Source organism: Candoia aspera, chromosome 4 (assembly GCF_035149785.1).
Source record: "Candoia aspera isolate rCanAsp1 chromosome 4, rCanAsp1.hap2, whole genome shotgun sequence".
Classification (NCBI taxonomy): domain Eukaryota; kingdom Metazoa; phylum Chordata; class Lepidosauria; order Squamata; family Boidae; genus Candoia; species Candoia aspera.
Window position 1 is genome coordinate 94,484,469 of NC_086156.1, and position 14,640 is coordinate 94,499,108.

Sequence of the window (14,640 nt, forward strand, 5' to 3'; positions counted from 1 at the left end):
ATATTTTCAACAGTGTCTTGGGGTTCACAGAGGCAATCTTAGAAAATTGGAGGTTAAGGACCCCTGATCTAGTTTGCCCGCTACTGCTCCCCCTTTTTAAAAAATGTTCCCACTAGAACTTTCATTGTGGTATGATGGTGAACAGTTTATTTTAACTATGCTTTTGGGAAAACAGTTTTCAAGTGCATACCACTTGCAACAAATGCAATCCAGTCTAGCTTGTCATAGGTGCTTCTAATCCTGTATGATTACTCCTACAAAGAGGAAATAATCTTCCATTCAAGATCCCATTGTTGTGCTTGAAAGGTTGACTTTTTTGTCTTTAATATATTAGGCAAAGAGATTATGAAAAAACAAATATGAAATATTTATTTCATTATGGACCCGCTAGAAGGTTCTGGGCATCCCCAGACCACACTTTCAGAACCACTGATCCATACTAAAATACAATGAAATATCTTCATATAGGAACAACTCTAAGAACTGGAGTGATATAAAGATGCTAACTGAATTATGCATTACATCAAAACACAAAAAGAAAGTTAATTTTCTTTCCTTATTAAATGTTCCTTCTTGTTCATCTCAGGCCTCAATAAAATGATATAGCATTTGGGGGAAAATATACATCCCAGTAAGCCAGCACTGGAGGATAAGATAGAGAAGATCTCCACAGCTACCATGTACTTTCCTTTGGTGCTCAGGTAGGTTGGAACAAATGACAGCCAAACGCTGCAAAAGACCAACATGCTGAAAGTGATAAACTTGGCCTCATTGAAACTGTTGGGCAACTTCCTGGCTTGGAAAGCCATATGAAAGCTGACACTAGCCAGGAAACCCATGTAACCCAGGACACAGTAAAACATGACCACTGAGCCCTCGTTACATTCCAGTATGATTTCCCTCTTCCGTGAGTGCAAGTCTGTATCTGGGAAAGGAGGAGAGGTACTCAGCCACACTATGCAAATTCCCACCTGCATGAAGGAACCCAAAAGGACAATAGAATTGGTCAGTCCTTTCCCTACCCATTTCCTCATTCCAGAGCCTGGCTTGGTTGCCATGAATGCCAGAATCACAGTCATGGTTTTGGCCAATACAGACGAAAGGGCCACTGAGAAGATGATGCCATAAGTTGTTTGCCGGAGAAGGCAGGTCATCTTCTGAGGCCTTCCGATGAAGAGGAAGGAGCAGAGGAAGCAGAGAAGAAGGGAGAGGAGGAGGATACAAGTGAGGCTCCAGTTATTGGCTCGGACTATAGGAGTCTCCAGATGCATCCAAAAGATTCCAAGCACAAAGGTTGTAATCAAAGAGAAAAAAATAGTCAATATAATAAAGAGGATTCCCAAAGGTTCTTCATAGGAGAGATAGGTAGATACCTTGGGAATACATTGGTTGTGGATCTTGTTGGGATACTGATCTTCTGGACATTTCATGCAGGCATCCATATCTGGAAAAAGAAAAAAAGAAGCTCTTTATAAATATATCAAAATTTATATCAATATATAGGGCAATAATCAATTTTGATAACTATTTAGTGAAGATAGGATAGGAATTCTCCTTTTTTAAAGCAAAAAAGTTACAGCAGTCTCATAATTTAAATTCAAACCCAACATGATTCATTGTACACAGAGGTAGTTGACTGAGAAAAAGAAGCAAAAAAAAAATCTCTAATTAGCTCAACACACTTCTTTTACTTTTTCTCAAAGTATTACCACCCACAATGAGAATTTCATCATTTTGTTACTGTACTCTGGGCAAAAAGTAAGGGTAACCCTAGGATCAACATGATACTAAATCAGAACAACAGTGCCATTCATATTAGTGTTTTCTGTCATGTTTGTTTTTAAAATGAGGTGGTTATTAATAGCCACTTTATGTACCTACCCAGTTTCAGCTATGAACATTTACAGCTTCAGAGACAGTTGGGTTTTTAAAAATAAATACTATAAATACTTTGTACATATAAATCAATCTGATATGCAAATTTAAGGGATGGATGGAACAAGAAATTGGAGAACCATATTTTGTCTAAGCAATGGAAATCAATCTTAACAACTGTATTACAAGATTTAATGGATCATAGACTGTTTTTATTGGATACAACAATATTTCTGTTGAACAACAAAGACTACATTCTCATGCTATTGGAGATGTAGAGTAATGTTTCACTGAAAGGCATGTTTTTGTCATATCCTATTCATTAATTCAACCCTGAGATAGAATATAATATTTTCAGTTGCATGTATTTTTTGGAGCTACATACCCATTACATGGAAACTGATAGCTGAACATTGGAAATAGATTTCCCATGCTTTCCTTTTGGCCTAGAGACTAGTCCTTCAACATTGGAAGGATAAATATATGGCCCAGATTACTCAGTGAATTGAAAATCTGATGTTATCTTGGCCTATGAAGGAATTCCTTTAAAATTTGTTTATGTACTGCTGATTACAGTATAATATGTCATCATAAACAACTTTAGTTTAAAATTGTATTTACATATATACATGCATGAGAAGCAGATAGATAGATGAGAGAGAGAGAGAGAGGTTATCTTTTTTTTTTTTCATTTCTGTTTTGTTTTCTTTTGTTTTTGCCGTCGTACCTATTTTGTCAGAGATCTGCCCTTCTGGACATGGTGCGCAAACGTAGCAGCAAAATTTCTCTCCCTCCTTCTTCTTTCTGCTGTAGCCTGGATAGCAGTGGTCATTGCACACAGAGAGAGGCAGCACCTAAACAGAAACATGTGTGAGAGAAACAGGGAATAAAACCCCTGCATCAAACAAGGAACCCACAACTGAGATGAAGAAGCAGAAGAAAATAAAAATGAGGAAAATTGAGTGAATGGGAGGGAATTAGGATGGGCTTGTTTGGAGGTTCTAGCAGGGGAGCGTATGTGGTATACCCTTGACCAAGGATAGGTACACTCCTTCTATATGGGATGGTCATCCTCTTCCACTGAGCATGCAGCTTCAGGAGTGACCCACATGGAGCAGTGAGGGAGGGAGGGGACACCTGCCTAGCCAGCAGGTTCAGCCAAATCAACCCCAGTGATCAATGAGGTGACAGATACCACAGCCAGATCATCCTCATATCAGAGATGTATAACATTTCTCAGAGACAGGCTGAGTAATGTTATAAAACTAATCCTGGATAGATTTCCCATGCCCTTCAAGACAGACAGTTTGGAGACTCTTGAAATGCTTACTGTCTGTACAATTAAGAATGACAGAAAGTCATGCTTTTATAAGATCTGACCAGTATTTGGATTACTCCTAATGGGTTCTTTATGTAATGCTCTTTCTGAAGATGAGCAAATGCAGACTTGGCTGTCCAGGTTCTGGTGGGGTCAGAATGGTTTAATACATACCGTGAATGTGGCACTAACTACACTGGAAACCCGTATGTCCCATGTGAAATTGGAAGTGATAGTCTTAAAACCTGCCATGGACTGGTTCTTATTAATGCTCAGTTGCATATGTAGAGGATGTTACACCTCATCACCTGAAAGGCTTCAGAAAGGCCAAAACACTTTCTTCAATTACTGCCATGTATTTGACAATTGCTTCAAAGGATACTTTATCTTTGTCTTTAGTTGAGAATCTGCAGCTTCTTCTCACCTGATTAAAGCTTCTGTGCCATACAATTTGATTGTCATTAAGGGTTAATTCTCTGCTTGGTGGAGCCTGAGGTTCCAATGTTCCCACTTTGACTCGAGTAAAGGAATTATTGGGGAAAGTGATCCAGTTTACAACATCAAAACCCGTAATTAATTCTCTGTTTTCATCAAAACTGATAGTGTCTCCCATACTGTTGTTGAATATGATGCTTTTCAACAAAGAATGAAACTATATTTTTAAAAAGTGAAAGAAAGTAAAAGCAAGGTTGTGAAATCACAGCAACTACATAACATTATTTCAAACTGGATTACCTTGCTTTGAAAAATGCAAATGAGGATTTAGGATATCATATATGATAGATATTTTAAAGTCACAGCCTCTCTCTCTCACCTCATACACACTGGATTCATGAACAAGCATTATCCTTAGATATTTAGAGTGCAGGTTTCACTCTGCCACTCATTAACACATTATCCTCTCTTCTCAAAATACAGGATGTTGGTATCACCTTCAAGAAAGAGATATATCCTATACCAATTATAGTAAGTGTTGTGACAAGTATCTGTTGCAAGAATCTTTAGGAGCATGAGAGAAATTGACTCACAAAGAATGGTCTCACTGGGCAACCTGCAGTTTGTGGGCTGTGTAGTATTTGAACACATTCCACAGTGGACACCCAGATAGTTCTGCCAAAATTCCATGACAACATGACCAATCCTCATTGGCATGGAAGGGTCGTCTACAGTTGCTAAACCAACCTGAACCTTAGAAGACATGGTTTTACTTTTTCTGCATTCTGAACCTTCAAAATATCCCACAAATAAGGCTTAATATATTACTCCTTCCCACTTCCAGAACATCACCACATCATCAGCCATATTCTCTATGGTTCTTGGAAGCCAAAACAAATTAATATCTAAAACTACAGCTCTTAAGAAAACCAACAGTGGCCATCTCTGGTAAAGACTGTGGACCCAATGAATTCTGTAGAATAGAAGACCACTTCTTCCTATACCAAAGAAATGTTTTTAAATTGGTAGTAATATTCTTTTCCCAACTAGGGAAGCGATATCCCTGCAACTGACATTACAGTGCTATGTAACATCATTCCCAGTAGCATTATAGGGGATCAGGGAAACATGATGGCCCAATAGAACACACAAGGTTTGTGTATTAGAAATACAATAAAGTACCTGCCACGGTTTTAAATTATGAAATATCAATTGCTCTGTTCCCATTAAACTTATATGTCTGGATCTGGACTTGAGTAAGACATGCAAAGAATATGCCATGATGTAGACTGCATTATAGACATTGTAACTGTGGCCATTCATGTTCATTTCAAAAAAAGTACTAGGTAGACTCTCTAACTTCTCATCCCCAGTGCACAATAATTTGTTATCTTCATTTACACTGGACAAGTGTAATGGGCAGTCAAATGCCTGCTCCCAAAAATTCTGAATAAAATTGTCTTCTTTTGACCAGGATGGCCTTACAGTGTGAACAAATTCTTGGAATCCAGGTGGTTCTTTGGAGCGAATTGTGAATGAAAGAGCACCATGGAAACTCTGTATATCCCAAAGCTTCTGCATAGACAATGATTCAAAATTCTAATGGGTTGTAACAATCCACACTTTGCACAAAGGTGGCAATGAAGTAAAAGATGCTAGAAGGATTATCACTCTCAGATTTTGCAGAGATGGAGGTGCTCCATAGATTAAGTACACATTGACTTTATGTTCCATAAAGAGTTGATCATATCTCAACTCCACTGAAATCAAGTGTATATATTCATCTACATATGTCCGCTTTGGTGTTCTAAGTATGAAAGCATAACAAATGTTGTTTTGGGAAAGCAACGGTACAATTTTCTGCAAAAACATATCCCCATAGTCATCATCCACAGCCAAGAGCCCAATCCACGTCCATCCAAAATGCTGAAGTAATCGGATAACCCCAGTATATTGATGGACTTCATTTGGGACCATCTGGTACAAGAATGGAAATATATTTTTGTCATCGTGTATGGGTGTAAATGTTCCATAGGCAAGCTAAAGGGCAATATATAGGGAATAATAAGAAGCATTAAGTGAGAATATTAAATGGGATCCATCTTCATCATAGCTAAGGGAGAATGTAGGCACTCAAGTGTTGCTGGAGATTATGCATTGAGCTCAAATGCCTGCAATATTGTATCAGCTACAAAGCTTGCCTGTGTGTTTCTGAGCCCATTTTAACAATTGAATATAATACAAGATCAAAAGTCAGGCACTTATGATCTGCAAAACAGCATTATGATTTTACTGTCTGAAGGGGGTCAAGCAGCACATAGAAGAGACAGCATATTTTCTGTACTGGCCCAACTTGTTTGGAACTCAGTGCCAACTGCTGTTTACCAATCTTCAATATTTAGGTGAAACTGAAAAGAATCCTCAGTTTTAAAATATTAATCATCCCTAGAGTTTATTCATATTTATATTAATTGATGTATGGTTCAGTGTTCCCCTAGATTCTCTGCTGTGAAAGTCCTAACTCTGAAAAATAACCTAAAGGCACTTTTAAGAATGGGAGGATTTAAAGAAATTTGAGGTTTCTAGGGAGTCATCTCAAGGGCCTACCTGTGGAATCTTGTAGTTGGCAAGCACAGTGGCCATGATGGATGAAGCTTCTGTCAAACGTCCTCCAATGGCAGCAATAAACTTTTTCTTCAAACCACAGGTAAAGTTGGGAACAAACCTCTGGTGTGTACAAAGTAGGCTCAACATTGCCTTATAGGTTATCCTTGCAGTGAAGTAGTTGTTCACAATGTGGAAACCCAATGTGATGTTTGGTAATAGCTCAGGATTCCTGTTGATCTCTTTGACAGCAAACACCAAAGAAAGGATTTGCTGATACAACTTTGGCTCAGAACTGTAATAAAAACTATCAACTTAATTAAATAACATAAAAAATGCCTTTATACTATTGGTTTTTCTTAGATCTAGGGTCCCCTGAGCTATAAAGCAGTAGGCCATGAAATTCAAAGGAGACCATACAACCAGCCCTACCATTCCCTGAGAGGCAGCCACCTCAGACTGCAGTTGCTGAAAGCCAGAAGCAAGGGGTGGATGTTCTCCACCCTTCAAACAGCATAACCTCTACAAAAGGGTTCCTATCTCTTGTCCCATTGCTAGTGTTTCAGAAAAGTCTCATTGCCCCTTCAGATGGGTGTCTGAAGGGATGTGGAAAAAGCACTTGTTCCTGCCTTGAGGTGACAAATTAATTTGGACTAATCCAAAGAAAAGGAAAGTTGGCTTTTTTTAATCTCCTGGAGTAACTATCTTTGGAAAGAAACAGGTTACTTCCCATGAAGAGGAAGTGTGCTATGAATCCATTTCCAAAGGATACTCTTCTAATCTAATATGTAGCCTTATTATAGGATCTCCTTTCCCTGTCTCAGAGAATATTAAATATTTGACAGTAACTTACTTCACACATTGTGTTAAGATGTGGTGTGCTTCAGCTATGATTTGCTCAGTCTCCTATAAATGACAGATTGAAAAATTGTCCTAAACTATTACAAATGGTTTATGAATCATGAAGGCAGCATTCAGAAAATATCTAAGTGAAAATCAGAGGAATCATATATGGATTTAGGGCAATGTGTAAAGACACATGGAGTTTTCTACTCAGTAGCCATACTTAAAGGAGAGAACAAACTAATTAACAGAAAATTCCCAATGACACTGTGGTTATGAAAAATTTCAAAGATGTATCACTTTATAATCCTGTCACTTAACTTTTTTCCCCCAATTCTTTTGCACTCAGTGGTCTGAAGAGAAGTAAAATAGAATTCCTTACACCACTTCGTTGATCAACGTCCGAGAGGGCTCTTCTGTGAAGGAAGGGCTGTTGTGAAAGAAGAAGGCTTGAGTGGCAATTGCCCCAATGATAACATTTCCTGGCTGAGCAAATTGATGGGGTATAGGAAGTGGGTCATCACGCATGGTACAATTGATGGCGTGTGTCTTGGATATAATACACAATAGCAACACAAGGAGAAAAATTGCTATCACCACCATCCTGTTATTGATAATTGCCATTCAGAAAAAGATACATTAAATTAAATTAATAGAACTCTGTCCTGATGACCATGTCTTACAGGTAATAAAGCTTCCATTTGTACACTTTCTTTTCCGTGATCTCTCCACACAGTAAAGATAAATTCCCTTATCTAAAAGTGATCTAAGCAAACAGAACACACAGAAAGAGAATTTCTCAGTGTGTGTGTCTTACAAAGTACATCTTCCCATTTATCAGAAGTAGAACGAGAAATATGAGAGGGGAAAAAAGAAATTAAAAATTTTAAAAAATTACAGAGACTATCAGAGAATGAGCTAGAGATGAGACAGCCTGGAATATCATATGATGATTAGAATAGAAAGGCTTCAAATGACAGTTCTCTATACACTGTTCAACAATAATATTTTAAAGGTAGGTAGAAGCTGACTTTCTGAGGTGATTGGTGATTAGGCTCAGTTTAATATCATCAGTAATGCTAAAGAAGGAACCTGTAATTTTGACAATGATTGCAAAAATAATCAAGTCCTCTGCAACTCTCAATATTTTGCACATCTCTCCTGAGAAAAAGGTAGAAGTGGGTATTTAATGACTGTGATTTATTTTGACTTTTGACACCATGAAAGTGTCATGAGCCATTTTTTCATCAAATTTCCTGACAAATATACAAGTCAGCATTCAGACACAATAAATAGATAATAGTGATTAAAATTGAAAGGTATACTATAGTTAGCATTATTTAAGGGGTCATAGTCCTGACAATGAGGCTTAAAGATTCTTTTAATTCGCCCTAAATTTACTTGGTTATCCAAAATTGTTACCATTGCCTTTGATTCAAGTTCAACTCCTGGTGAGTAAATGGATGTCGTCCTGGAGTCTTACCCAGATGTTTGAGATTGCCTACCTCCAAGATTGCTTTTTATTTCCCAGTCTACCCTACAGTCCTAGGATTCCACGGTGCTCTCCCATCCAAGGACTAACAAAGTCCAACTCTGCTTAGCTTCCAAGCCCAGACAAAATCAGTCAGGACAATGGAGTCTTCATTGCTCAAAAGTGAGCAGAGCTAAGCCATGGCCGGAGATGTTGTGTAAGTGGGAGAGTGCATATAAGACCTTCACATCAAGCAGCAGCTCTCTTGGCCCCATAGCTCCATACTCAGTGGCCTACACAATGAACTTCAATCAGTAGGAAAACCATCATTTTATGGACAACTTGGAACTCCTGGGTACCTCAGCAAGAAGAATTTATTAAAAGATAAATTGCAGATGTAATGAACCGGGACTGAAATGGGGAATTAAAAGACTATTAATTTAAAGACTTATAAGAAGGTGATACTCTTAAAAAGGAGAACAGTGACAAATACATTTAGGAAACTTTGTACATTTATAATTTTGTGTTGGAGAAAAAAAAGTGAAGAACGAAGTTACATATATGATGCTCTGCAAACTTGTTGCATCATTATTAAAATAGGAAATCTCACAATCCAAGGTGGTACCCCAAGGTGGCCTTAATTTTGATAGCCCAAACAACATTTTCAAGTATAAAGAGTTAATATTTAATGGGGGGTTCTTGTTCATTTTTGTTTTTTTATTTGTAGCCAGACCAGTAGTGGCAAGATCCTAGAAAAGAGGAAAGGATTGGGATAGTTCTATCAATTCGCAAATTTGTTGAAAGACTGCTCAGATGTAAAAGTTGATTAAAAACAAAAAAGATGCCAATATTACGTTAACAGAAAAAAAAGAAATTCCATCTGTTTTAACTTATTAACAACAAAGGCCTAATGATTGTTCATTAGTAGTTCCAGGTTCCTAGATAATTTAATTAAATCTGGTTATATTATTTTTCTTTTATACTCTCATCAGTGTACTGTAAATGAAATTAAAGGTTTTTTAAAAAAAAAATAAGGGAAACACATTGCTGTCACTTCACCATGCCACTAGCTGCAGAACAGCTGATTAGTACACTAGGCATTGTAGCTCAGCTTGGGTCTCAACCAGCTCACAAAATTCCTAAAAATCTAGGCTTCCAATGAGTATTAGGCTTATGGTGGGGATTCATGGCAGGCTGATACTCTCCAAGCTTGGAGAGCCACCACAGCTGAGAAATGCTGGCTGGGATGCAGATTCCAGCCAGCACAATTTTCTTGGATCAAAAGAAGATCAAGAGATAAACCACCTATGCTCTGGACAGTAATCCTTCTGAGTTAACTGCAGAAACTGAAAGGTTTTTGCAGCCGGCTTGGGGGTTGAGCCACTGGGAGACCTGCACTTTCATCTATGCTCCTAACTGCAGTGAAGCCAAATGGACATTACAGCCTTGCTTCTCCCCTCTTCCTAATCACCTTGAGAAGTAATTAGTAATAGATGAAGAGAGATCTCCTCTGCAACAATGATATGACTCCTTGAGGTGAGTTAAAGAAGTTAAACCTTCTTTTGAGATTACAAAAATAACTCAAGAGACATTAAAGATTTAAAAACTATTTGCAGAAAGCTGAACTAAGAGAAGAAGGAAGGAAGTTTTGCAAAATACTCTTTTGTGAGGGACACTCTTTTTTTTCTTTTTTTTTCTTTTCCCCTATTTTTCTATTTCTATTTTTATTATTTTTACTTTTGATGAAAGTGCTTAGCTGCTATTATTATTATTATTATTATTATTATTATTATTATTATTATTATTATTATTATTATTATTATTATTATCCCAGCTAAAGAAATCAACTTGGCATGGGAATGTCCACTTTATTCTTAAAGAGCCTATGTAATGGTGGAAGCTGCATAACAAGAGATAAGGCACAGACAGACTGTGATGTTTAGTTGCCATGGAAAGGTGAGCTTTGTTATGGTGAAGGTTATTGAGAGTTACTAAAGTAAAAGGGAGAAAACAGCAGGGGCTTGTCTTTCTATTCTGCTGGCTTAGGACTTCTTTTTTGTTTATTGCTCTTTGGACTACAAGTGACCACTAGAAAAATGGCAAAAGAGGGAAGACGAGGCTCACTTGAACAACCTATGGAAAAAATAATGACACAAGATACACTACAGAAACCTGTTGAGCAAATGGGAAATAAAATGGATGCTTTTGAAAAAAGAATGGATAAAAGTTTGTAAAGCTAAGAGAGGAGATGAGAGAAGATCTTAAAAAGATAGAAAATTCTATAAAACAAATATCTGGAGAGGTAAAGCAAATTAATGTTAGAGTAGAAATCTTAGAGAATAACTCAGAGGTTCAAGATAGAGAACTGGAAAGAGAATTGGATAACATGGCTTTACAGGAATTGAAAAAGAAAGAATTCTAAGATTTAGAGCTGTTCCAGAGGTTCCAGATGAAAATATTCAAGAGTGGCATTTTTTTTTTCTATTTAGAAGAAGATGATATGGAGAAAGAAATTAATAAGATTTATAGAATTTGCCAGGACAGAGATATTTTGGTGCATTTTGTTCGAAAGAAGACAAGGGATCAAGTCCTGCAGCAACACTGTAATTTTGTTGTTTATTCGTTTAGTCGCTTCCGACTCTTCGTGACTTCATGGCCCAGCCCACGCCAGAGCTTCCTGTCAGTCGTCAACACCCCCAGCTCCCCCAGGGACGAGTCCGTCACCTCTAGAATATCATCCATCCATCTTGCCCTTGGTCGGCCCCTCTTCCTTTTGCCTTCCACTCTCCCTAGCATCAGCATCTTCTCCAGGGTGTCCTGTCTTCTCATTATGTGGCCAAAGTATTTCAGTTTTGCCTTTAATATCATTCCCTCAAGTGAGCAGTCTGGCTTTATTTCCTGGAGGATGGACTGGTTGGATCTTCTTGCAGTCCAAGGCACTCTCAGAATTTTCCTCCAACACCACAGTTCAAAAGCATCGATCTTCCTTCGCTCAGCCTTCCTTATGGTCCAGCTCTCGCAGCCATATGTTACTACAGGGAACACTATTGCTTTAACTATGCGGGCCTTTGTTGTCAGTGTGATGTCTCTGCTCTTAACTATTTTATCGAGATTTGTCATTGCTCTTCTTCCAAGGATTAAGCGTCTTCTGATTTCCTGACTGCAGTCAGCATCTGCAGTAATCTTTGCACCTAGGAATACAAAGTGTTTCACTGCTTCTACATTTTCTCCCTCTATTTGCCAGTTATCAATCAAGCTGGTTGCCATAATCTTGGTTTTTTTGAGGTTTAGCTGCAAGCCAGCTTTTGCACTTTCTTCTTTCACCTTCATCATAAGTCTCCTCAGTTCCTCTTCACTTTCAGCCATCAAAGTGGTATAATCTGCATATCTGAGATTGTTAATGTTTCTTCCAGAGATTTTAACTCCAGCCTTGGATTCCTCAAGCCCAGCTTGTTGCATGATGTGTTCTGCATACAAGTTGAATAGGTAGGGTGAGAGTATACAGCCCTGCCGTACTGCTTTCCCAATCTTAAACCATTCCGTTGTTCCGTGGTCTGTTCTTACTGTTGCTACTTGGTCGTTATACAGATTCTTCAGGAGGCATACAAGATGACTTGGTATCCCCATACCACTAAGAACTTGCCACAATTTGTTATGGTCCACACAGTCAAAGACTTTAGAATAGTAAATAAAACAGAAATAGATGTTTTTCTGAAATTCCCTGGCTTTTTCCATTATCCAGCGGATATTGGCAATTTGGTCTCTAGTTCCTCTGCCTTTTCTAAACCCAGCTTGTACATCTGGCAATTCTCGCTCCATGAACTGCTGAAGTCTACCTTGCAGGATCTTGAGCATTACCTTACTGGCATGTGAAATGAGTGCCACTGTTCGATAGTTTGAACATTCTTTAGTGTTTCCCTTTTTTGGTATGGGGATATAAGTTGATTTTTTCCAGTCTGATGGCCATTCTTGTGTTTTCCAAATTTGCTGGCATATAGCATGCATTACCTTGACAGCATCATCTTGCAAGATTTTGAACAGTTCAGCTGGGATGCCGTCGTCTGTTGCCTTGTTATTAGCAATGCTTCTTAAGGCCCACTCAACCTCACTCTTCAGGATGTCTGGCTCTAGCTCACCGACCACACCGTCAAAGCTATCCCCGATATTGTTATCCTTCCTATACAGTTTTTCTGTATATTCTTGCCACCTTTTCTTGATCTCTTCTTCTTCTGTTAGGTCCTTGCCATCTTTGTTTTTGATCATACCCATTTTTGCCTGGAATTTACCTCCAATGTTTCTAATTTTCTGGAAGAGGTCTCTTGTCCTTCCTATTCTATTGTCTTCTTCCACTTCCGCGCATTGCTTGTTTAAAAATAATTCCTTATGTCTTCTGGCTAACCTCTGGAATTTTGCATTTAATTGGGCATATCTCCCCCTATCACTGTTGCCTTTTGCTTTCCTTCTTTCTTGGGCTACGTCTAGTGTCTCAGCAGACAGCCATTTTGCCTTCTTGGTTTTCTCTTTCTTTGGGATGTATTTTGTTGCCGCCTCCCGAACAATGCTGCCAACTTCTGTCCAGAGTTCTTCCGGGACCCTATCTACTAAGTCCAGTCCCTTAAATCGATTCTTCACCTCCACTGCATATTCCTTAGGAATATTAGTGAGCTCATATCTAGCTGATCTGTGGGACTTCCCTAATCTCTTTAGTCTGATCCTAAATTGTGCAAGAAGAAGTTCGTGATCTGAACTACAGTCAGTTCCAGGCCTTGTTTTTACCGACTGTACAGATGTCCGCCACCTTTGGCTGCAAAGGATGTAATCAATCTGATTTCGGTGTTGTCCATCTGGTGAAGTCCATGTATAAAGCCGTCTCTTAGGTTGTTGGAAGAGAGTGTTTGTTATGCAGAGTGAATTGTCTTGGCAAAATTCTATCAGCCTGTGTCCTGCTTCGTTTTGTTCTCCCAGGCCATACTTACCTGTAATTCGAGGTGTCATTTGACTGCCCACCTTAGCATTCCAGTCTCCTGTGATGAAAATAACATCTCTTTTAGCCGTGTTGTCCAGTAGGTGCTGCAGATCCTCATAGAACTGCTCTACTTCAGCTTCTTCAGCATTTGTGGTTGGGGCGTATATTTGGATCACTGTGATGTTAGATGGCTTGCCCTGAATTCGAATTGAGATCATTCTGTCGTTTTTTGGGTTGTATCCAAGCACAGCTTTAGCCACTTTACTATTAATTATGAAGGCTACTCCATTTCTTCTGTGGTCCTCTTGTCCGCAGTAGTAGATCTGGTGGTCATTTGATGTGAAGTGGCCCATTCCAGTCCATTTCAGTTCACTGACGCCCAGAATGTCTATCTTTAATCTTGACATCTCACCAATAACCACATCCAATTTGCCCTGGCTCATAGATCTTACATTCCAGGTTCCGATGGTGTGTTGATCCTTAGAACATCGGATTTGCCGTTCACCACCAGCACCGTCGGCCGCTAGCCGTCCTTTCGGCTTTGAGCTAGCTGCGTCATCACGTCTGGGGCTAGTTGAGCTCATCCTCTGTTCCTCCCCAGTAGCATTTTGACCATCTTCCGACCTGGGGGTCTCATCTTCCGATGGTATACCGACATATCTCTGGTTGTACTGATCCATTTAGTTTTCACAGCAAGAATACTGAGGTGGGTTGCCATTACCTTCCCCAGGGATCGCATTTAGTCTGACCTCTCTGTCATGACCTTCCCGTCTTGGGTGGCCCTTCACGGTTTAGCTCATGGTATCATTGAGGTGCTCAAGCTCCAGCACCACGACAAGGTAACGATCCTTTGCTGAAGAACATTGTAATACAAGACTGAAAATGGATAATACAGATATAATTGTTTTGAAAGTGATTCCTTTTAGAATTTTACACAAGAGAAAAGAATACTCCTTGTTGGCCGAAAAATTAACACATAAGAAGATTTCAATGGGATAAATTGGAAGGTGTGATTTTTACTCTTCAACGGCAAAGATTTAGACTGAACTCTGTTCAGAAGGTGAGAGAATTTTTAGAAAACTATAAGGGAGGATTGGAGGAAATGGAAATGGAGGTTTCACAGGGACC

At 38.8% G+C, this 14,640-nt stretch overlaps 1 protein-coding gene across 1 annotated transcript in view; it reads right to left on the reverse strand.

Annotated features, from left to right (window-relative positions):
- Positions 1-542: 542 nt before the first annotated feature.
- The window catches only part of LOC134496697 (vomeronasal type-2 receptor 26-like), a 28,043-nt gene continuing 13,945 nt past the window's right edge, over positions 543-14,640 (reverse strand). The window contains 5 exon segments of the mRNA XM_063302406.1: positions 543-1,444; positions 2,603-2,729; positions 3,618-3,845; positions 4,811-5,668; positions 6,236-6,527. Coding sequence (XP_063158476.1) covers positions 543-1,444; positions 2,603-2,729; positions 3,618-3,845; positions 4,811-5,668; positions 6,236-6,527 — 2,407 coding nt within the window.